The sequence below is a fragment of the Ovis aries genome, chromosome 1 (genome assembly GCF_016772045.2).
Source record: "Ovis aries strain OAR_USU_Benz2616 breed Rambouillet chromosome 1, ARS-UI_Ramb_v3.0, whole genome shotgun sequence".
NCBI lineage: Eukaryota > Metazoa > Chordata > Mammalia > Artiodactyla > Bovidae > Ovis > Ovis aries.
The window spans coordinates 97,636,428-97,658,489 of record NC_056054.1 but is presented as its reverse complement, the minus strand read 5'-3'; the positions used below and the strand labels follow the sequence as shown (position 1 = coordinate 97,658,489).

General features: G+C 42.1%; 1 protein-coding gene across 32 annotated transcripts in view; it reads right to left on the bottom strand.

Moving 5' to 3' along the window:
• Positions 1-20,656, bottom strand: part of PDE4DIP (phosphodiesterase 4D interacting protein) — a 204,784-nt gene extending 184,128 nt beyond the window's left edge. For all 32 annotated transcript variants that reach the window (XM_060413545.1, XM_027973777.2, XM_060413529.1 and 29 more), the window contains exons 1-2: positions 20,300-20,656; positions 145-200 (exon numbers count right to left, since the gene is read on the bottom strand). In XM_060413545.1, the coding sequence (XP_060269528.1) occupies positions 145-200; positions 20,300-20,319 (76 nt within the window). In that variant the 5' untranslated portion in view covers positions 20,320-20,656. The remainder of the gene's footprint in view (positions 1-144; positions 201-20,299) is intronic.
• Positions 20,657-22,062: the final 1,406 nt, after the last annotated feature.

Genomic DNA, 22,062 nt, shown 5'->3' with positions numbered 1-22,062 from the left:
TTATATACTACAGTGGTCTGTGCAAATTTTCAATTTCAAAAAAAGTCTGAAGATATAGCCATGATGATGGGATCTAAAATTTAAGAGATTTGTGATAAGCAGGAGACCGAGAGTATAGCAAAGAAAGATCCATGATCTCCTTACCTGCTGCATGACTTGTTCGGGGTACCATCTCCCCATCATCTTCTGCAAAATAATCTCTGTGAAGAGAAGCACATCATTCATTAATGAAGTAACATCCCACACAGTGTTCGATTCCTCAGTGTCAAGACATCTGTTTTTATTTATTTTTCCACAAGCAATCATTAAGCTGTTATAGTACTACGTATCAGGGTCAGGGTTAAGTGCTGGAAATACAAAGACATGTCCCACCCTACTGAGGATGTGCAGAGACAGCCACTGGACAAACAATTCCACAGGCACTGAATTACTATTGCGGCAAGTGCTCTGAAGGGGTATGCCGAGTAACTTAACTAGTAGAGAGATTCAGAGAAAAGAACATTTAAACTGAGATGAAGAGAATGCCAGCCAGATGAAAAATTGAAACAGAAGAGTATTCCATCATGAGGGAAGAGCAAGGACCCTGAGTCAGGGAGGAACCTGGCCTGTTAGAGGAACAGAGAAAGCCAGGGCTGCAACCAGACCATGCAGGGCCTTGAGGGATGGCGTGAGCATGTGAGATTTATGTGCAGGGCAATGGAAAACCACTGAAGGAGTTTAAATGAGGAAATGAATGGTAATTGATCAGATTTAGACTTTAGATCATTCTGACTGCTGAGTGGCATTGTGTAGAAGGAACAAAAGAAGATGGAGAAAACAAGAAGCTGTGACAGTTTTAACGAAAGGAAAAGATAGTAGAAATGCAGAGAAGCAAAAAAAAATCCATATGCTTAGGAAGTAAAATTGATCCAGAACACTTAAGAAACAAACAAAAGTCTATTAATGGAAATGTTAAAACACTACAATGCGGTAGCAAGATCTATATCTGTCCAGCACAGTGAAGACCACTATCCCTAGAAGAGAAGGGAAAAAAAAAAAAAAAAACCTCAAAATGTATTCAGCAAATGCTTGTCAAGCACTTACTATGATTTTAGGCACTGGTTTTAAGGTCTACGAATGTAGCAGTGAAAAAACAGACCAAAACACCTGCACTCATGGAACTTATATAAAAGGAAATTAAAAAGCAAAATGTATAGTAACAGTTGGGGACAGGTACTATAAAAAATTGGGGACAGGTACTATAAAAAGGTAGGGAGTAGCAGTAGGCAATGCTGGAGGGATGGGGAAGAGGAGGGGGTTGCAATTTTCAGTAGGCTAAGTGTCTCTGAGAAGCAATGATGTGGGTGTTGGGGCAAAGAGTCTTCCAAGCAGAGAACATCAAGGGCAAAGGCTCTTCAAAGGAAGCATGACGGAGCATTTCTGGAACAACAAGGAGACCGGTGTGGCTGGGCTGAGTGAGTAGCAGGAGGTGAGGTCAGGGAGGTAATAGGAAGGCCGGGCAGGGGGCAGATTATTATACAATGCCCTTCTGGACCCTGAAAGGAATTCAGCCACTGGAGTCTAGTGCATCAAAAAAAGATGAACTGAGTGATGGAAGTTTTAAAAGGGCTGGCTACTGTTTTGACAACAGACTGGGTGGGAAAGGCAAGAAACAGAGAGGCAGTTGCAATAATCCTACAAAGAGATGCTTTCAACATTTAGCTTACTCCTTAAACCCTCGGGTACACCCAGTTAGTTGTCCTAAAAATAATTCTATAGCTGGAGATTTAGAAAGCTTCTCTTTTTAAAAAATCAGGAGACATTCACAGGGAGGTGGAAGAGACCCTGTCATTTATTTAGAAACTGTTGTTCTTCTTCCTTCTCTGCCTCAGGGCTGAATCTTGGCATAAATCTTCACTTTGCTAAGTTCCAGATGGACGTAAAAGTACCAGGCAGAGCACACCAGATTACACAGACCACCTGGCAATTCTTTATTATTCAAAAGCAGGTCACTGGCTTGTGGTTCTTCCAGGCCCTCTGCCCCTTTCCCTTCTCCACTTCTCATTACAAATTTTCCCTGAGAGTGAAAAATGAAAGAGATGAACTACTACTTGTGGATTTCCCTCTGTTGAGAAAAAGTAAGGGAAGGATTTTGAAACTATCAGCCAGAATAATGTCTTGAAAAATTTGTGGAGAAAAAAGATACTTAGTTGCTGCTACTCATGCTTGGATGGATTCCTTTATGTTCAGCCCACAGACCTGGGTAACCACTTCTGCCATCAGGAGCAAGGTCATTCCTCAGGCCAAATTCAGCCCATCCAACATGCTTCATTTGGTCAACACAAGGTTGACCCATTCCTAACGTCTCTTGCAAAGTGAATGGGTCTGGCTTGGCAATACTGGGCCTGCCTTCCCACATAGAGGGATAACCTGCCGCCTTTAAACAGAAGAGACATGTTCTCCAGTTTGCCACAGTCCCTGTCACTCCCTGTTCTTGTAATTCCAGCTCCCGTGCTCATTTATGATACTGGCTTGGCTCCTTATAGATCTCTGAGGCTGTCACTCTAGCATAGATCAAATGCAGACAAAACTTTCACTTCTGCTTTAAGACACTGTCTTGAGCTACCTATGTAGCTTTTTGCTGTTGTGTTCAGAGAAGGCAATGGCACCCCACTCCAGTACTCTTGCCTGGAAAATCCCATGGATGGAGGAGCCTGGTAGGCTGCAGTCCATGGGGTCGCTAAGAGTCAGATATGACTGAGCAACTTCACTTCACTTTCCATCGCTAAGTTGTGTTGCAAAGAGTTGGGACACGACTTAACAACAGAACAACAACAAAAAGCTACTAAGGGGCTTACAGGTCACTTTTACCTCTGGGCTTCAGCTTCCTTAAATATTTGTGAAAGAAATACATGAACTTCTAAGGTTCCTTCAGTAATTACACAATTCTATTCTAATAGACACTAGTAGCATTAAAACTCATTTTAATACTTTCTAAGGATGGGGAAACTTTCCAGACATGATCTCATTCAATTCTCCTTGCTCTGAAGATTCCACATTATAGATCAGGAGCAAGTGACAACAAGGTGATGCATATGGATGCCACAAGCTACTTCACCTTCTCCCCCATCCCACACTCACCCCTGAGCTGACTGCCTGTCTTATATGAAGCAATAACCAGAAGGGTAGAGAGGTCACTCTGGATGAGTACTGAGTTAATGGGCTTTCTGTAGTCTCTGGAGATTTTTTTTTTAATCACTTCAACTCTATTAACAGCTCAAGTTCCCTCTCATATTGCCACAGAGTGGGGCTCACTCAGCTGCTCCAAAAGCTTGGGAAGGAATTTGATGCTCCCCCAGAGAAGGGGCACATGGTTAAGAAACACAAGGTATGTGTCAAGAGGATTGCAATTTGTGAAAATAGCTGATAAACCAAAGTGCAAAGAGAAGTGGGGTATAGTAGAGACAAACTCCAAGTCAGGCCCTGCCAGCCACCCACGTAGCACTAACATATGTTGGTAAATTTTTCTCTATATTACTTAAGTCCAGAAAAAAATTGAATGCCCTTGTCCTAGTTTCCCAAATTCAAGTATTTCTAATTTCTTTTTTTTTAAACATCAGTCCATGAATGACTCATGGTCAGCAAGCATGTATTTCACGAGGGCACGTACAGCTCTCCTGCAGAGATGTACATGTATAATCTTTCCCAAAGATATTTTTATCTTACTTGTTACCTACATGTTTTACCTTATATGCTTTTCATGTATAAATGAACCAAACTTTCCCTCAGCGAGCCTTATCTTTTTGCCCACTACCTTGCCAATTTGTTAATCAGTGATACCAATTTCAGAAAACTAAGATCATGGCATCTGGTCCCATCATTTCATGGCAAATAGATGGGGAAACAGTGGAAACAGTGGCAGACTTTACTTTTGGGGGGCTCCAAAATCACTGCAGATGGTGACTGCAGACATGAAATTAAAAGACACTTACTCGTTGGAAGGAAAGTTATGAGCAACCTAGATAGCATATTAAAAAACAGAGACATTACTTTGCCAACAAAGGTCCGTCTAGTTGAGGCTATGCTTTTTCCAGTGGTCATGTATGGATGTGAGAGGACAGTATAGTATGCTGCTGCTGCTAAGTTGCTTCAGTCGTGTCCGACTCTGTGTGACCCCACAGACAGTAGCCCACCAGGCTCCCCCATCCCTGGGATTCTCCAGGCAAGAACACTGGAGTAGGTTGCCATTTCCTTCTCCAATGCATGAAAGTGAAAAGTGAAGTGAAGCCGCTCAGTCGTGTCCGACCCTTAGCAACCCCAAGGACTGCAGCCTACCAGGCTCCTCCGTCCATGGGATTTTCCAGGCAAGATTACTGGAGTGGGGTGCCATTGCCTTCTCTGATAGTATAGTATAGATGGACTATAAAGAAAGCTGAGTGCCGAAGAACTGATGCTTTTGAACTGTGGTGTTGGAGAAGACTCTTAAGAGTCCCTTGGACTGCAAAGAGATCAAACCAGTCCATCCTAAAGGAAATCAGTCCTGAATATTCATTGGAAGGACTGATGCTGAAGCTGAAACTTCAATACTTTGGCCACCTGATGCAAGAGCTGATCATTAGAAAAGACCCTGATTCTGGGAAAGATTGAAGGCAGAAGGAGAAGGGGATGACAGAGGATGAGATGGTTGGATGGCATCACCAGCTCAGTAGACATGAGTTTGGGTAAACTCTGGGAGTTGGTGATGGACAAGGAGCCTGGCATGCTGCAGTCCATGGGGTCACAAAGAGTCAGACATGACTGAGTGACTAAACTGAACTGATACCAATTTCATTAAAATCACACTTACTAATTTTTGCCAAGGCACCTTCCTGCTCAATATGAAGAACCAAACATTTTCCAAGTATAACCCACCTACCAGCTGCTCACCCACTTAATTTCTACATGATGTATTATCCACATTTTCTTGACTTGCTGGTAAGTAGCTATGAAAATACTGGACTCAAGCAATACATCAACATTCAATATCCCATAGGAACAGCCTTTCCTACAGTTTTCCAGAGTGATTAGGTTGAAGATGATCAGGACATAACTGGTCCACTCAGAGCCATCTACAACATCCTTTCTTCTAAAAAAAAAAATAAAACTATTTATTTGTTATTTTTTAAAAAGATTCATTTATTTTAATAAATATTGCTTTACAATGTTGTGTTGGTTTCTGCCATACATCAGCATGAATCAGCCACAGGTATACACATGTTCCCTCCCTCTTTTTTTATAATTAAATCATTTTTAACTGAAAGATAGTGGAAACAGTGGCTGACTTTATTTTGGGGGGCTCCAAAATCACTGCAGATGGTGACTGCAGCCATGAAAATTAAAAGATGCTCATTCCTTGGAATGAAAGTTATGATCAACCTAGACAGCATATTAAAAAGCAGAGATATGACTTTGCCAGCAAAGGTCCATCTAGTCAATGTTATAGTTTTTCCAATAGTCATATATGAATATGAGAGTTGGACTATAAAGAAAGCTGAGTGCCGGAAGAATTGATGCTTTTGAACTGTGGTGTTGGAGAAGACTCTTGAGAGTCCCTTGGACTTCAAAGAGATCCAACCAGTCCCTCCTAAAGGAGATCAGTCCTGGGTGTTCATTGAAAGGACTGATGTTGAAGCTGAAACTCCAATACTTTGGCCACCTGAGGCGAAGAACTGACTCATTTGAAAGGACCCTGATGCTGGGAAAGATTGAAGGGCAGGAGGAGAAGAGGACAACAGAGGATGAGATGGTTGGATGGCATCACCAGCTCAATGGACATGAGTTTCGGTAAACTCCGGGAGTTGGTGATGGACAGGGAGGCCTGGCGTACTGCGGTTCATGGGGTTGCAAGAGTCGAACACGACTGAGCGACTGAACTGAACTGAACTGAATTGCTTTACAATATTGTGTTGGTTTCTGCCATATCTCAACATTAATCAGCCATAGGTGTACACATGTCCCCTCCCTCCTGAGCCTCCTTCCCACCCTGTCCCACCCCTCTAGGTTGTCACAGACATCTGCTACATGCTGATACTCTGATGCTGTCAGACTGCTCTGGTGATTTCTTCCAGTAGTTTTCTGAGTGTGCTAGTCTCAATTATATCAGGAATATCCACAACACTCAATTTTGTGTTTCTTAAAAATGGCTATTCCAAGATGTGAGCCACTGGTCCACTAGTCTGGTCTCTTGTAACACTGTGGGGAGGGATACAAACTTGGATTCTTCCTTAGCAAAGGGTAACACCATGGCAGAGTCTGCACAAAAATATTCTCTATAAGGCAGCCACAGATCATTCTTTGCAAACTGCATATATATTTGGTGTTATTGCCTTGTATTTTGGTCTGTTTAATTTATGGACTGAGGAAAGCAGCTAACTGTGTTAATGGACCATATTATTCACGAGCAATGGCAAGGTGGTAATCATACAACTTCACCATCACAAAGTAAGTTTCCAACAAGTCTTTGAACAGTGTGAAATATTAATATCCCAAACCAAAACCACCCCAACTATATCCGTTGTCTGTCTAGACCTCACTGCTTTCTTCTTCTATTAAGACAATTATCCTAGGGCTATTTCTTCCCATGAAAAGTGAAAGTGTTAGTTGCTCTTTGTGACCCCATGGACTGTAGCCTGCCAGGCTCCTCTGTCTATGAAATTCTCTAGGCAAGAATATGGAAGTGGCTTGCCGTTTCATTCTCCAGGGATCTTCCTGACCCAAGTATCGAACTGGGGTTTCCCCACACTGCAGGCAGATTGTTTTCCATCTGAGCCACCAGGGTAGCCCATTTCTTCCCATAAGAGTGTTCAAACTGCCACAGAGGTGGTTATTTTTTCAGGCTTCTTCCCCAAGGCTCCCACATACACTTAGCCACACAGTCTGGTCCCCTTACTTCGTCATGCATCACCACCCTTCCTTAACATCTCTAAGCTGAGGGACAAAGACCTTCTCCCAGAGGCATTTTCTGTCTTTCAAACTTCCTCTTATATGGCTTTCTTATCATAATGGAAAATTCAGGAGGAGGAAAGGCAATCAGCCATACCAGTATTTAGAGCAAAAAACTGGGCCTTGGATGCTATTTTTAGAGTTTTTCATTCCTTTTCATAAACATTTACTGAGAAGTTACTTGTATAACAAGCACCAAAAATATCACAATGAAAAAGAAATGCCCTGAAATCAAGATGCTCAGAGCTGTCTACTAGGTGGCAGACAGGATTCAAAAAGATACTTATTAGAACAATGAGATTTATAACAGAGATTTCAGAACATAAATGAGATATAATTAATTTTGTTCTGATGGGGAGAGGGGGTCTAGGAAATCTACAGAAAACCGAGAATACTGAATTTAGGCCTTGAAGGATGGGTATGAATATGAAAGGAAACATGACAAAGACTGCAAAGCAGGAAACTGAAGAGGGTGAGCAGGGCTTTAATTTTGCTCCCCTCAACCTGAGTCAACATCAACTGCTCCTTAGACCCCTCCAATTTCCTTTTAACTTTCCCCTCCTCAAGCCTGCCTCTCTCAAACTCTAACCCTCAGGAGGGAGTATTAGGGTTGTCTAAGTGAAAACTGTTTAATTTGTGCTCCCCTCCTCCAACATCATAGCTTCATCTAACTACTTAGACTCCCCAAAGATCATATAAAAGGTCAGCAAGAAAGGACTAGGACTAACATTTACATTGTAGTCAAAATGCCTACAGTTATAGACCATACAGAATACCAGAGAATCTGGAAGAGTGAAGAGGCTGGAGGTTTAGGATGGTAGAAAATATGAGTGAATATCTTCCTTTTTTTTTTTTTCTTTACTATTTTTATCCTAGAATGTTAATTCTTCTTTAAAATATTAATAAACATATTCTGATTTATTTACACTGCTCTTTTACTAAGGCCCTTGATAAAAGATGAACTATGTAAGGAATTGGGCTCAGTGTGATCATCTCAAACAGTGCAAATTTGCTGTTTCAGCTCAGTTCAGCCACTCAGTCGTGTCCGATTCTTTGTGACCCCGTGAACTGCAGCCTGCCAGGCCTCCCTGTCCATCACCAACTTCCAGAGTTCACTGCTTATTGGGGTCCAAACACATATCCTGTTCTAATTCCATATTTTTTAAAGCTCATCTGTCATGAACTTATAGATTCTGATTCAAATAAACGTTTCTAATGTTTAAACATCTCTTTTTCATATTTTAAACTTATATTCACATTCAACCCTTACAGATAGAAAATGTCCAGAAGGACAAGGAGAACTGTGGCTTGCTTTCTTGGCATGTGGAATCTTAGTTCCCTGACCAGGAATCTCACCAGAGCCCCCTGCATTGCAAGCGTGGAGTCTTAATCACTGGACAGCCAGGGAAGACCTGGCTGAGGATTTTTAAACAGTAGGGCTTCACAAGTGGTGCCAACTTGGAAACAAAGACATCCACAGGTAACAGTCTCCAGACTGCCTGTGTGTAACTTTATAGTTCAACGTGTTTTCTTACACGGGAATTTTCTTCAACACTAATCTTAAATTAAATGATCATTATTTTTATTGTGAACAACCACCACCACCACCAATGAAGCCACCACCATTTATTGATTGACTGATTCTTTCCAGGAATTATCTCATCCAATTCTCCCATAATCCAATAGGTCCTATTATTCCTATTTTACAGGTAAGGAAATAAGAGTCCTAGAAGGATGATGTAATTTGCCCAAGATCATCCAGCTAGCTGATGGTAACAATGAACTTGAAATCTATATCTGACTCCAACCTTCGCACTTCCAATATGTCCTGTTTCTACTCACACATTTACCAGGAGTCTCCTTTGTACCTGCCCTGACTCCAGACAAATGACCCCTGAGACAGTGTGATGTGAGGAAGGGTGAGCAGTGCTGCTGTGGGAAGAAGTGAGTTACACTCAAATCCTGACATATATTTGTTTTTTGGGACACCAACTCATTCCCAAGACACACATAGTTCACAATGGAGCATTTGCGTCCTGGTATATTAGATGCCATGTGACAAGTGATTAAAATCCTAAAAAGGAAGTGGCAAGTATGACTTTATACGTAGGCTCTATCCTGAAAAGTGAGTCATCCACTATTTTATACTTCCCTATCTCTGCCCACAGTCCTCCAAATGGTCATGACTCCCGTGAATCCTTTTCTGTGACAACAGTTGGCATTGTCCCTAAAAGACAAAGGGAATAAACCGACAGGCAGACGATGCGATGGAAACAGATACAGTCAAAACTGGGAAGGCCATTAGTGAACAAGCTCTGAGATGTCTCAGATCTTTTTTCCTCTTGCTGAGAGAGACACTGAGTATATCTTCTCTGCCTCAAATATTGCCAATATCCTCTCTTTGGCATCAGAATTGCAAAAACACGCATTCAAATGCAAATGGGGTAGAAGTCACAGATGCAGAGCACAGGACCACTATGTAATAAATCCACTGAGATTATCATTTTTTTCTCATCTCAAGGCCTATCATTATAACCTCGGCAAGCTGGAAAGCTTAATTGGCAAAGCCCCTCAGAACACAGAGAACATCACTTGTGAATCTCCCTCTGCATGCTGACTAAGTGTGAGCTGACTTGGCACTGACACAGTAACATCCACTTTTCTCCAGTACAGGCTGCAATTACACCCTTCACTCAACAGAATCTATTCACTGAGAGTGGCTGTGGCCCAATGGAACTCTGGGAGGCAGTTTTCTGAAGTGCGAAGTCCTCAATCACTACCAGGAGCTACTAGCATCACTATGCACCAGCAACAACTTTGAATATTATGACCTATTTTGCTTCTGCACTGAATCTTTATTCTAAAAGGAACTTACATTTTTCATGCTGCTATTCCTCAAGGTTCAGAGAAACTGCTTAATACTGTGAAAAGGTATTAATAAAGGATAGTTCAAATAATTATCTCACTTTGCCTTATGAAGTTATTAGACATGCAGATGTCTAATAAATTCTCCTCCCTGAATCAGCCAAGACACTGATATCACTCTTTCAAAAGAGATGTGAAAATGATCCGTTCTGAGTTCAGCCATATTACTCAGGGATGGCATATGGTCTCTCTGCTCTCTTCTAAAAATTAGCTTGGCTTTTTATCCTTGGTCCTGGCAAAGCAGTTTTCATTAACAACCACTATTCACAGGACGCTGGGGAATGCGGAGGCTGAGGCCCTCACCAAACATCAAGAGATATATTATTTTTTTCTGTTTCCACCTACCCTTTTATTCACATAATCTTTTACCTTTTCCTTCCTTGATAATGTCTGTTTTTAGTGATTTTTAAAGAATTAGGTGTTCTTTTCAGAATTTTTGGAAAGGACAAAAATGCATAGGAAAAAATTAAAAAATGCTACCACTTAAAGGCAACATTGATAAAGATTTTTATGTATTTATTTTTAGCTGTTCTTCAGTTTATATGCCTATGTGAATTCCACAAAATAGAAATAATACTGAACATGTAATTTTGCACCTTGATTTTATTTGTTTCATTAAGCTTCCCTGGTGGCTCAGATAATAAAGAATCTGCCTGCAATGTGAGAGACCTGGCTTCAGTCCTTGGGTTGGGAAGATCTCCTGGATCTGGAAATGGCTATCCACTCCAGTATTCTTGCCTGGAGAATTCCTGGGACAGAGGAGCCTGGTGAGCTACAGTCCATGGGTAGCAAAGAGTCAGACACAACTGAGCGACTAACATACATTGAAATCAGAGGTTTTGAGGATTGCATTTTTAGAGGAAAAGGAAGCATCAGGGGAGGAGGCTGGTGAGAGGAGGAGAAGAGTGTCACATTAACCTGCCCAAGATTAGAAAGAATGAGTCTTCCTTCTCAGTATGGCTTTATGATGTACTAAAGCAAAGCTGACAGAATCCCAGAGGATAATAAAATTAACTGAGGTATGAGATTCTAAAGCAGTGCTGAGAATGATTCAAATAGCTGACTCTGAGGTCTTGGCTCAGTGGGGAGATGAACGAAGAGCAGATGGCCTAGGAGATATGAAGGAGTGAAGGACCTGGAGTAAGTGATTAGGTAAACTGAATATTCAGAAAGGATGAGGAGATGGAGGACTTGACTCTGTGGTCAGGGAATATACTTTCAGAGTTCAGGATCCTAAGGATAGAGAATCTGGAGTGAGGATGAACTACAGTGTGTACTCGTATGTGCTCATAGTGTCCTGAAGTGAATCAGAGTTAAGAATCTAGGAGATCAAGTTACAACAGTAATATATATGCATGCCTCGTGACCTGTCTAGAGTGCCAGCACCTTGAAGGCAGGGTTTTTATATCATTCACTATCATGTATCTAGCGTTTAAGAAGTCTAGATCATAACAGGAATCAGATGCATATATTTCTTAAACAATGAATAAATAGCATTTGAATGAATAATGGCATCCAGGTTTGATAACCTGCTGTATTCATTCTATATTAATGGTAAGTAGACACTTACCAAACAGATACTCACATGAGCCTTGCAGGGAATGTTCTCTAGAAAGTTCTTAACTGAGGATCTGCTATGTGTTAGAAGTATTGTAAGATACTGAAGATTTAGAGACAAAAGACGGTCCTTTCTTCCAATAAACTCATAGCGTATGTAAACCAATTAGCCACATGCAATGATAAAGAAGGCATAGTGTGCTCTGGCTACAGAGAACACCCAGAACTAGGTTCCAAAAATAATCCCCAAAGGAGGTAATGCTGAAGATAACCTCAAGGGATAAATAAAGATATCCTAGCAAAGGCAAGGCCAGGTTTGTGGGTGGGAACAACTGGTATTTTAAGGCCCACTCATAATAATTTTAGCTCAGGATGAGTAGAGAGACACCAGCTCCCTAGGTCTGCTGGCAATGATGCTGCCCCAAAGCACCAATCATGTGGAAATATATAAGTAATGCACAGAAGAACCTTTTCTAAAACTAACTCAGTTTCAGACTTTACATGTTGTCACTTGGTAGAATAAATGTAAATTTCTTCCTGCTATAAAAACATATATTGACTTAGCTTTAAAGCAGCACGTAAGAGGTATTAACAATAATCCCATAACCAAATACAGTATTTTTTCACTCCTTGCAACAGACATCCTAATATGTATGCATAATTTTGATGTAATTTATACCCACTTTTACTTTATTATACTAAAATTTTGTTTGTTACCATTTCAGGAAACACTTCAAGATGGTAACAGAGATTAATAGTGACAGTGAAGCAGTTTACTCTAGAGAGGGGTACAAGTTGGGAACATTGCAACTGATTCACCCGGGATTATCCTAGAGTATCCTACTTTATGTCAGTGTCTCCACTTTCCCTTCTGAATACAGAAACTCAGATAGTGAAAAAGATATTTAAATTGAATGAAATAATCTTCATATTAATATGAGTTATATGAGCTTAAACCCCAAGAAGTTTGCAATGTATTTCCAAGAACTAGAAGTGTTTGACATATTCTAGTCTAATAACACTTGATTATTCTACTTCTAAGCATCTGTCATTCAAAAATAATCTGATGGAAGGAAATGCTTTAAGCACCTAGTTGTTTATCAAGTATTATTTATAATAGTTAAAAACTGGACATCTAAAGGACTCAGTATAGGGTAACGATTAAATAAAATATTATTAATATAATACAACATGATGGGCTATTCCACATTATGAATAATAGTATTCCACATTATGAAATGGAAAATAAATATATTCTTGAATTGAATGAAGTGCTAGAGATTACCTAATTTAATTTTCTTCGTCAGTCTCTATGTCAGCAGTTATTTCTTCTTTACACTCCTTCTACTTTGGCCAGGATAAGCAAATACTTTTGGCCAGGAGCAGGTTACCTTTTCTCTAACTGACCCTAGAGAAGCAAAGGAAGAAAGAAGTTTTTGCAGAATAGAACAAGCAGAAAAGGACTAGAGATAATGACATAGGTTAAGGGAAAATTTATTAGACACTATTAAATTGCTATGAAAATACAAGTTGTTCTTATTGTTAAAATAAATAGTCTGTGACTAGTAAGATGCCTCAGCCATGAGAAAAAGAGGAAAATTCAGATCATGCTTGTCTTGATGATCACAGAACTCAGACGATGCCCTGAGACAGAAGAAAACAAGTGCTCCGTGCTTCTGAATGTTTTAAAATAGAATTGGATAGAGCTACCTTGGGTCACCATGACATCTCTTTTATTCTGGACTTTCTTCTAACTTTAAACACCATTTGAATTTTTGCCAGAGACAACTCGTGGAATGTTCTGAGCCCAGCTTGGAATTTTATTTATAGAATAAAACTTCAATTTCACTGCCCATTTCAATCAGAGCAGGGTCCCAGTGCAACCACTGAATGGATGGATACTCCATACAGCCTTGGATGAACCACCCCTGAGCTGCCCAGAGTGGAGAGGGCACTGTGATGAGGGTTAGCCAACTCTTCCTTTCAGATACAGAAACAACCACTTCCCAGGTTTCTGATATATTTTTTAAAATTTCTTAATTTGGCCACGCCGGGTTTGATCTTAATCCGGCCACGCAGCACCTTTGATCTTCATTGTGGCATACAGGATTTTTAGTTGCAGCATTTGAAAACTCAGTTGCAGCATATGGGATCTAGTTCACTGACCAGGGATTGAACCCAGGCCACCCGCATTGGGAGTGCAGAGCCTTAGCCACCGGATCATCAGCGAAGCCCTTCTTCTGGTATTGTAAATCCAGCCTTAGCCTATAAGCTACAAGAAGAAGGACGGAGTCTAATATGTGGAAAATAAGAAAGTGGGGATGAAAGCACTGATAAATTTCTCAAGCTCAAATCCAAATATAGTCTATTTAAAAGCAGATCAGAGTTGCAAAGGCAGAGATTTCCCTTCCTCAAATGCAGAAAATTAATTGCTAGAAGTACTGTATGTTAATTAGGAAATCCAATATCCAAATGTTTCAATTATAAAATTATGAAAAGGAGTATTTTCCTAATAGAAAGTGTTACATGTAAAGCAGCAGCACCTCTACAAGCAAAGGTACCAGAACCAACCAGATCTTCATGCTCCAGGGCTTACTTAACCTCTCTAGCTTCAGCTGCCACATCCATAAAATGGGGCAAATGCCATCTCTGGTTATAACTGCATTAGCAAATAGGATTCTCTGTTAACTCACCACAAATTCAAGATAAATAAATGTCCCTGTTTCCTTTAGGCTGAGAGTAAATACTGAGCAGAATAATTGCAAATAAGCTTTCAATGGGTAGCTTTTAAATGCAATATAACTATAATAAGTGGGCATGTTATCTTACTTGAAGGCTACCCTTTAATCATGTGGGAGGGGAGAAGTAAAGTAAAAAATTTTTAAAATTTTGAGACTGAATTACTACTGAATTTCTTGGATATTACTTCCCTTCTTTAAATGTTCACAGCCACAATGGGCAAAAACAATTAATGCTTCCATTTTATTAAATTAAATTACAGGGTAATAGAAAACAAACCAAAACAGATGAATTACTTTGCTAATTTCCTTTCCTAACCTTCAATCTTAAGTGAAGAGAAAATTGCTCAGTTGTGTCCGACTCTTTCTGACCCCACGGACTGTAGCTTGCCAGGCTCCTCTGTCCATGGGATTCTCCAGACAAGAACACTGGAGTGGATTGCCATGTCCTCCTCCAGGGGATCTTCCTGACCCAGGGATGGAACCTGCATCTCTTACGTCTCCTGCACTGGCAGGCGGGTTCTTTACCACTAGTGCCACCTGGGAAATCTTAAAGGTGGCCCCTAAATAGTTCAAGTTCTCTTTTTCTTGAGTTATTTGTTCAGGGAAGTTGTATAAGGTTCATATATGATTTGCCTTACTCTTATTTAGCTTTCCCATATGCTAGAAACAATAACATTTCCATGTAAAGGGGGAGGAAAATTAGTAATGATCTTTCCAGCATTTAACAGTGTGGCAGGCTGAATAATGGCTCTCCAAGTAAATCCGCATTCCTAATCTCTGGAACCTGTGAATATGCCACTTTCGTGACAAAGGGCACTTTCAGATGTGATTAACGATTTTGAGATGATAAGACTATCCCAGAGTACCCCCACTGCATCTAATGTAATCACAAGGGTCCTTGTGAGAGATATATAGGAGAGTCAGAATGAGAGGAGGTGGGATGAAGAAACAGACTGGAGTGATGCCTTTGCTGGGAAGGGACCATGTGGACAGTCTCTTTAGGCTGGAAAAAGGCCTCAAGGAGAAACACAGACCTGCTGACCCCCTGATTTAGCCCAGAAGACCAATTTTCAGACTTCTGACCTCCAGAACTGCAAAATAATAAATTGGTGCTGTTCTAAGCCACTAAATTTGTGGTAATTTGTCACAGCAGCAAAAGGAAACTGCTATAAACAGGGATTCATACTCCACTGCTCTAGGGAGATGCCATTCCCGACTGTTGCTATTTAGTCGCTAAGTCGCACCCTACTCTTTTGTGACCCCATGAACTGTAGCCAGAGTGGGTTGCCATTTCCTCTTCCAGGAGATCTTCCCAACTCAGGGATCAAACCCACACCACCTGCATGGCAGTCAGATTCTTAACCGCTGAGCCACCAGGGAAGCCTGCTAGTCCAGACAGGTGAATGCTAAACATTTAGAGAGGCTTCCTAGGTGGTTCAAGTAGTAAAGAATCCTCCTGCCAAGCAGGAGACGTGGGCTCAATCCCTGGGCTAGGGTTTGATACCTGGATTGGGAAGATCCCCTGGAGGAGGAAATGGCAACCTACTCCAGTATTCTTGCCTGGAGAATCTCATGGACAGAAGAGCCTGGTGGGCTACAGTTCATAGGATTGAAAAGAGTCAGACATGACTGAATGACTGAGCATGCACATACAAACATTTAGAGCAGTAGAAGCGGTTTGCCTGATGGATTCTAGACCAATGAGGTGAGCAAAACTGCCTTCATCACCACCTCCTCATCATCCCCATGAGTGTATGGCTCTGACAACTCTTTCCTGATTCATGGATATTAATTTGGTTAGGGACCAAACCATTTTTTTGTGTGTTTGTTTTTGGCCACAGTCTGGGGATCTCCCCTGACCAAGGAATCAAACCCACACCCCCTTCAGTGAAGACATGGAGTCTTATCCACGGGACCACCAGGGAAGACCCAAACGAGCGTTTTGTAAAGCCAGTGTATTCACTGGAAATTTGCTGTTTCAGAACCAAACATGCTCTCTCCCAGTGATTTAACCAAAGAGTCTGGCAGCAGTCGGGCAACATTCTTGGGGGGGAAAAGTACTCCCACTGACTTGCACAGGATAGGTGACATACAGCTGGGAGTAGGGGATATTTAAGAACTCAAATACTCAGCACCCTGTTCTTTATGGGTAGACTGAGCAAGCTAGAGAATATGGAGGCTTATGTGAAGAATCCCTCTGTGAGGGGAATTTCCAGAAATGCCAAGAATGAAATCTGGGAACAGAATCATAGTCTTAAACTTATACATAAGCTTAATTGTAGTCAGGGTAAGTAAGCAGCTTCAGAAGCAACTCAGAAACCAAGTAACCTATAAGACTCAATCAAATGAAGCAACTAAGAGAACAGTCTTTGGAATTAGATAGTTCCAGGCTATATTTCTTCCTCAGCTGTGTGTGTTACCTGGCCAAGATTTTAACCTAAAGTTCAATCTTCTTGTCTTAAAAATGACTATATTAACATTTCCTTAAGGGATGTCCCTGGTGGTCCAGTGGTTAAGAATCCACCTTCCAGTGCAGGCGACACGGGTTCAATCCCTGGTTGGGGAACTAAGATCCCACATGCCATGGGGCAACTAAGCCCACATGCTCTGGAGCCCCCACACCACAACAAGAGAGTCGGTGTGCCACAACAAAGACCCAGTGCAGCCAAAATGTTAAATAATAAATAAAAAATCACATTTACTTCAGACTTCACAGGGTTACAGGGATTAGGCAAAATAAAGTACACAAAGGGATTAACACAAAAGCTAACAAATGCAAGCTTGATATAAATGGTAGCTTTATAGTTAATTTTTATTCTTTGAATCCCCCAAGTAGAACCCCTCAGGTAGTAAACAATACACCTGCCAATACAAGAGACCCAGGTCCAATCACTGGCTTGGAAAGATCCCCTGGAAGAGGAAATGGCAACCTACTCCAGTATTCTTGCCTGGAGAATCCCATGGACAGAGAAGCCTGGTAGGCTACAGTCCATGGGGGTCACAAGAGTCAGACAAGACTTAGCAACTAAACCACCACCACCACCACCACCATCACTGTGCTCCAAGAGCAGCCAATGCATATGTCTGCCCTAGTCTCTTCTAGAATTATAGACAACAAAGTCAAAACCTCAAAGGCAGAAACCATCTTTCATTCATTGGTTTACTCTCAGCATTCAGCACAGTGTGCCTTGCCTGTATTGGCTCACATTTAAAATGTTTATGAACTGATCTTAGCTGCCAGTTAGGAAGTATCTGAGACATCAGTTATGATATATGATTACAGGATTTTTCCATCTATGACCCATTAAGTGGTGAAATAAACTGAGTCACACAAGCATTTTTTTTTTTTAAGTAAAAGAATAGGTTGGGAAAGATCAGAGTACAGAACACATAGTAAGGTTAAGTACTGTTACATGAAACATTTGATTCAGTTACATATTGGTGTGCATTTGGTTGCAGAGTAAATACATTTCTTATTGAGGGTAGAGACAGAAAACAAGTGTGAACATAATGACTCTTCTACTTCACCAACGGTTGGTGTTTTCTGTCTCTTTCATTTCAGCCATTCTGATATGCACACAGTTGCATGGCATTGTGGTTCTAATCTGCATTTCTCTGATGACTAGTGGTGTGGAGCTCCTTTACACTGTATCTCATCTCTTTGAATATCCTCTTTATAATCACTTTAGAAAATTGTTCAGAAGTATCTACAAAAGCTGAACGTGCATTTCCTATTACCTAGCAATTCCATATATTTACTCAACAGAAATGTGTACTTATGTTCACCAAAAGACAGATACAGGAATCTTTGTAGGAACACTATATTCATAATAGCCCCAAATGCTCATTAATTACAGAATGGACATATACATTTGATATATCAACACATAATAGAATCCTACATAGAAGCAAAAGTGAATGAACTGCATCTACACACAAGGTAGAAGAATTGTACAACATAAGACTGAGTCAAAGAAGCCAGATACAAAAGGGTACACGGTGGATAATTTCACTTACATGAAGTTCAAAAGCAGGCAAAACTTATCTATGGTGTTAAAAGTTAGGATAATGGTTATCCTGGGGGTCACAAGGGCTTCAGTGGTGCTGGTTATATTCTCTTTCTTGATTTTAGTGCTTGTTACATGGGTATACTCAGTTTGTTAAACTGACTTAACTATAAAGATATGATTTTGATTTTTCTGACATTTCTGAATTCGTCTGAAATGATTACATCGAAAGTTCAAAAAAGTTAGTAAATAATACTTTTTTTTCAAGTGAGAAAAACACTGATAGAGAGCAAGAATCCCTGATACATTCATCCTCATTATCATCAAGTATTCACCAAGTCTGTGCTTGAATAATTCCAGGGTTAGAAACCTATTTATGTCCAGGAAGGTCACTTGTTAGAAAACCTTTTCTTTGCACCAAGCTATAACTTGCATCCTCACAACTGCTCCCATTGGTTGTTCTGTTCTAAGAGATTCCAAATCGGCCTAATCCCTCTACCACCAATTGCTCCTCAAATATTTTAAGGGAGCAATACAGCCTTTCCACCATCCTTCCACTGAAAAACAAAAATGAAGTCTTTGTCTCCAGACCTCATCTCTGATCCTTGAATGAGCTCCATTTGAAAGAATACTAAAAATTTTAAATACAGCCAGCACCCCTGAAGCTCTCACTCCAAGTCTTTACTTCCCCAGACTAAAAAGCCCCGGGTCTTTGGTCACCCCTCAGGTGTGGTTCTCAGCCCCCTGATGACTCCTGATTGCACTCCCGTTATTCAGTGATGCTCAAAATGCAACTCTGGCCTCTAGGAGAGGCCTGCGAAGAGCAGAAAAGAGAAAAAAGTAAATCTGGATAGTGTACTTCTCATCAACACACTCTCACCTTCACTGTGCCCTTTCTTCAAAGTTGACGTTATACAGCTTTCACATGTTGAACAACCAGCTAAAATCTCCCAGGTCTATTTCACAAGTACTGTTAAGCACCATATTTACCTTCTGGGTTAGTACAATTTTCCCTCTGTTAGAACTCAATAACACACATCTGCAGAGAAGGCAATGGCACCCCACTCCAGTAATCTTGCCTGGAAAATCCCATGGATGGAGGAGCCTGGTGGGCTGCATTCCATGGGGTCACTAAGAGTCGGACACAACTGAGCGACTTCACTTTCACCTTTCACTTTCATACACTGGAGAAGGAAATGGCAACCCACTCCAGTGTTCTTGCCTGGAGAATCCCAGGGACGGGGGAGCCTGGTGGGCTGCCATCTATAGGGTCTCACAGAGTCGGACATGACTGAAGCGACGCAGCAGCAGCAGCAACACACATCTGAGTTCCACCCCAATTCTCCACAGCTAAATCTTGGAGATGAAGATCTATCTGTTACAGAAACATCTCTGAATACAGCCTTTCCATCACTCTTCCACTGAAAAACAAAAATGAACTCTTTGTCTCAAGACCTCATCTCTTATCCTTGAGTGAGCTGTATTTGAAAGTATATTGGGGGGAAGCAGTGGGGCATGGAGGAAACACAATTCCACAGCGTATCTCCAAATTCTGACCTAAAAGCAGCTGTCACTCTGACCTCCACAAAGCCTAAGTAATGACCGGCACCCTGGTCTCCTTCTCCTTTCCTCCCACAGAGTCAGCTTCAACTGGAGACTCTGGAAATGAGCTCTGGTGTGAGCCTAGTAGAGGGTGAAGTTGAGAAGGAAAACGTGGCAGGCTGAGAAGCAATCTGATGTTTTTCAAGGTATCTGAAATCAAAGGTATCTCTAAAGACAGACCTGAGGGAATTCCCTCCGATCTGTGGATCAATTAAAAGAGAAACCCTTCCACAAAAACTTCCAGCGGCCTCACTGGATATTTTTAACATTGAAACTAAGTGGAAGGGAGATTCCTTAAGCAGCGAGACACCAGAGAACAGATGGACAGATGTGCAGGAGACTAGAAGAAGTGCGCTGGGAATTAGGGAGGAGGAGGCGATGAAAAGAGAAGCTTTCAAAAGCCCCTAATGGTGAGGGGCGACCTCTCCAAAAGGGTAATGGGGTGGAGGTGGCGGGGTGGAAAGACACCAAAGCCGGAGCGCAGCGGGAAAGACGCAGCTCACCTACCGTGTCCACGCCTGCTCCATTTTCCAGGCGCTGTCCTTACTCGCGGGGCGCTCCTCACCCGGGAGTGGAAGCAGCCTGGGAAAATGAGAAGCCTGGCCCTCGAATCTCCAGCGCAAAGAACCGTGTCTTCCCCAGCTCCCTCTTTCTGTGTCGGCGAAGAGAGAGCTCTGCTCCGTGCTTCTTTAGAAAACCCGATTTGACGTGGCCAAACCTCCAGCTAACCGTGCTAGGGCACAAGGGAGGGACTGTTCTCAGCAGGAAGCCGACAGGAGCCGAGTGGCGCCCAGAGCTGTTTGGGGAGCTGGGGCCAGGAGCAGCGCGGCGGTGCGCGCACACACTCCAGCCTGAGACACCACTGGCTGGCACGAGTTGCTCGACACCAGCTGAGCTGTCAACCGCGAGGGGAGGCGGGGCTCCCCGCAGCCAGTGTGCTGGGGCCCAGTCGGCCCCAGGTTACACGCCGCCGCCTGAACACACCCTTCCGTCTTCTCTGCCTGGATGATGCTGGCAGAGGAGCAGAGGGCTTAGAGGACTCCGCACCAAGCCCCCTGTCCCTCCCCTGAACCACCGAGGGGCTCTGGAAAAAAACAACCAACTGATGGGAAAATCTGGAGAGGAAGTCCTCTTGGGTGCCTGCATCACCCCACCCACAGGTAACCCCCCAGCCAGAGCTGGAGTCTAGGAATGTTTTAGGTGCAATCTGAGAGCAAATGCAGCCCTAACAGAGTTATAGGACATGATGCTATTTTCCCAGAGATCTCATATGTCAGCGTCACCATTAATGTGGGGACCAGGAACTTTCCTCGGGAGAGGAGGCATTCTTACAAAACCTTACAGCCTCATTAGCTGCCTCCATCTCAGACATCTTGATTTTATGGTATTTTATCTCCCTGGGTTTCAATTTCCCAAGCACAAAGGCTACTGGGCTTTGTTAGCTTCAAGAGGGCAGTGGGTCCCTGAACTTCCCGGAAAAGCTTTAAGACAGTGGCCGTTGAAGCGTGCTTAATCACTCAAACGTGTCTGACTCTTTTTGACCCCATGGACTGCGGCCTGCCAGGCTCCTCTGTCCATGGGATTCTCCAGGCAAGAATACTAGAGTGGGTTGCCATGCCCTCCTCCAGGGGATCTTCCCAACCCAGGGATCAAACCCAGGTATCCCGCATTGCAGACAGATTCCTTGCGGTCTGAGCCACCAGGGAAACCCAAGACAGTGGCCATCAGAACTCAAACCTTCCCTCTAACTGTTCTAAAATCATGGGAAAAGGCTCTTTGGAGATCCCAATGCCTGAGACCCTGTATCATCTATTTAAGTAACAGAGTTTCGACATATCAGACATGCTATAATTAAAGTGCTTACAGCCCTGAAGCTCCTTTTTAGCTCTAAAATAAAACCTTTTTATTAAGCGACATAATCACTGTGATTAGCATTACCACTGACCTTTTTTTAATTTGCAGAAAGCTTTATAGTGCCCACATGTGGCAAGGTTGACTTAGTTATATTCATTTCACAGATGATAAATTTGAGACCAAAGAGGCTCAAGGTCTCTGGTAAGGCTCTGATACAGGCTGTCTTCTATATGGTGTGGCCCCTGAGACATGTCCACTGAAGAAAAGCCCAACAAGCCTTCTCTAGAACAAATTAATCCTCTCAGGTATCCTAACAGTTTAACTTAGGAAGCATGAGGATTGGTGAGACTGAGTATTGGGGAGACACTGGGGAGCCTGTATTCTTGGGGCAAACCATCATTCCTCCTCCCACCTCG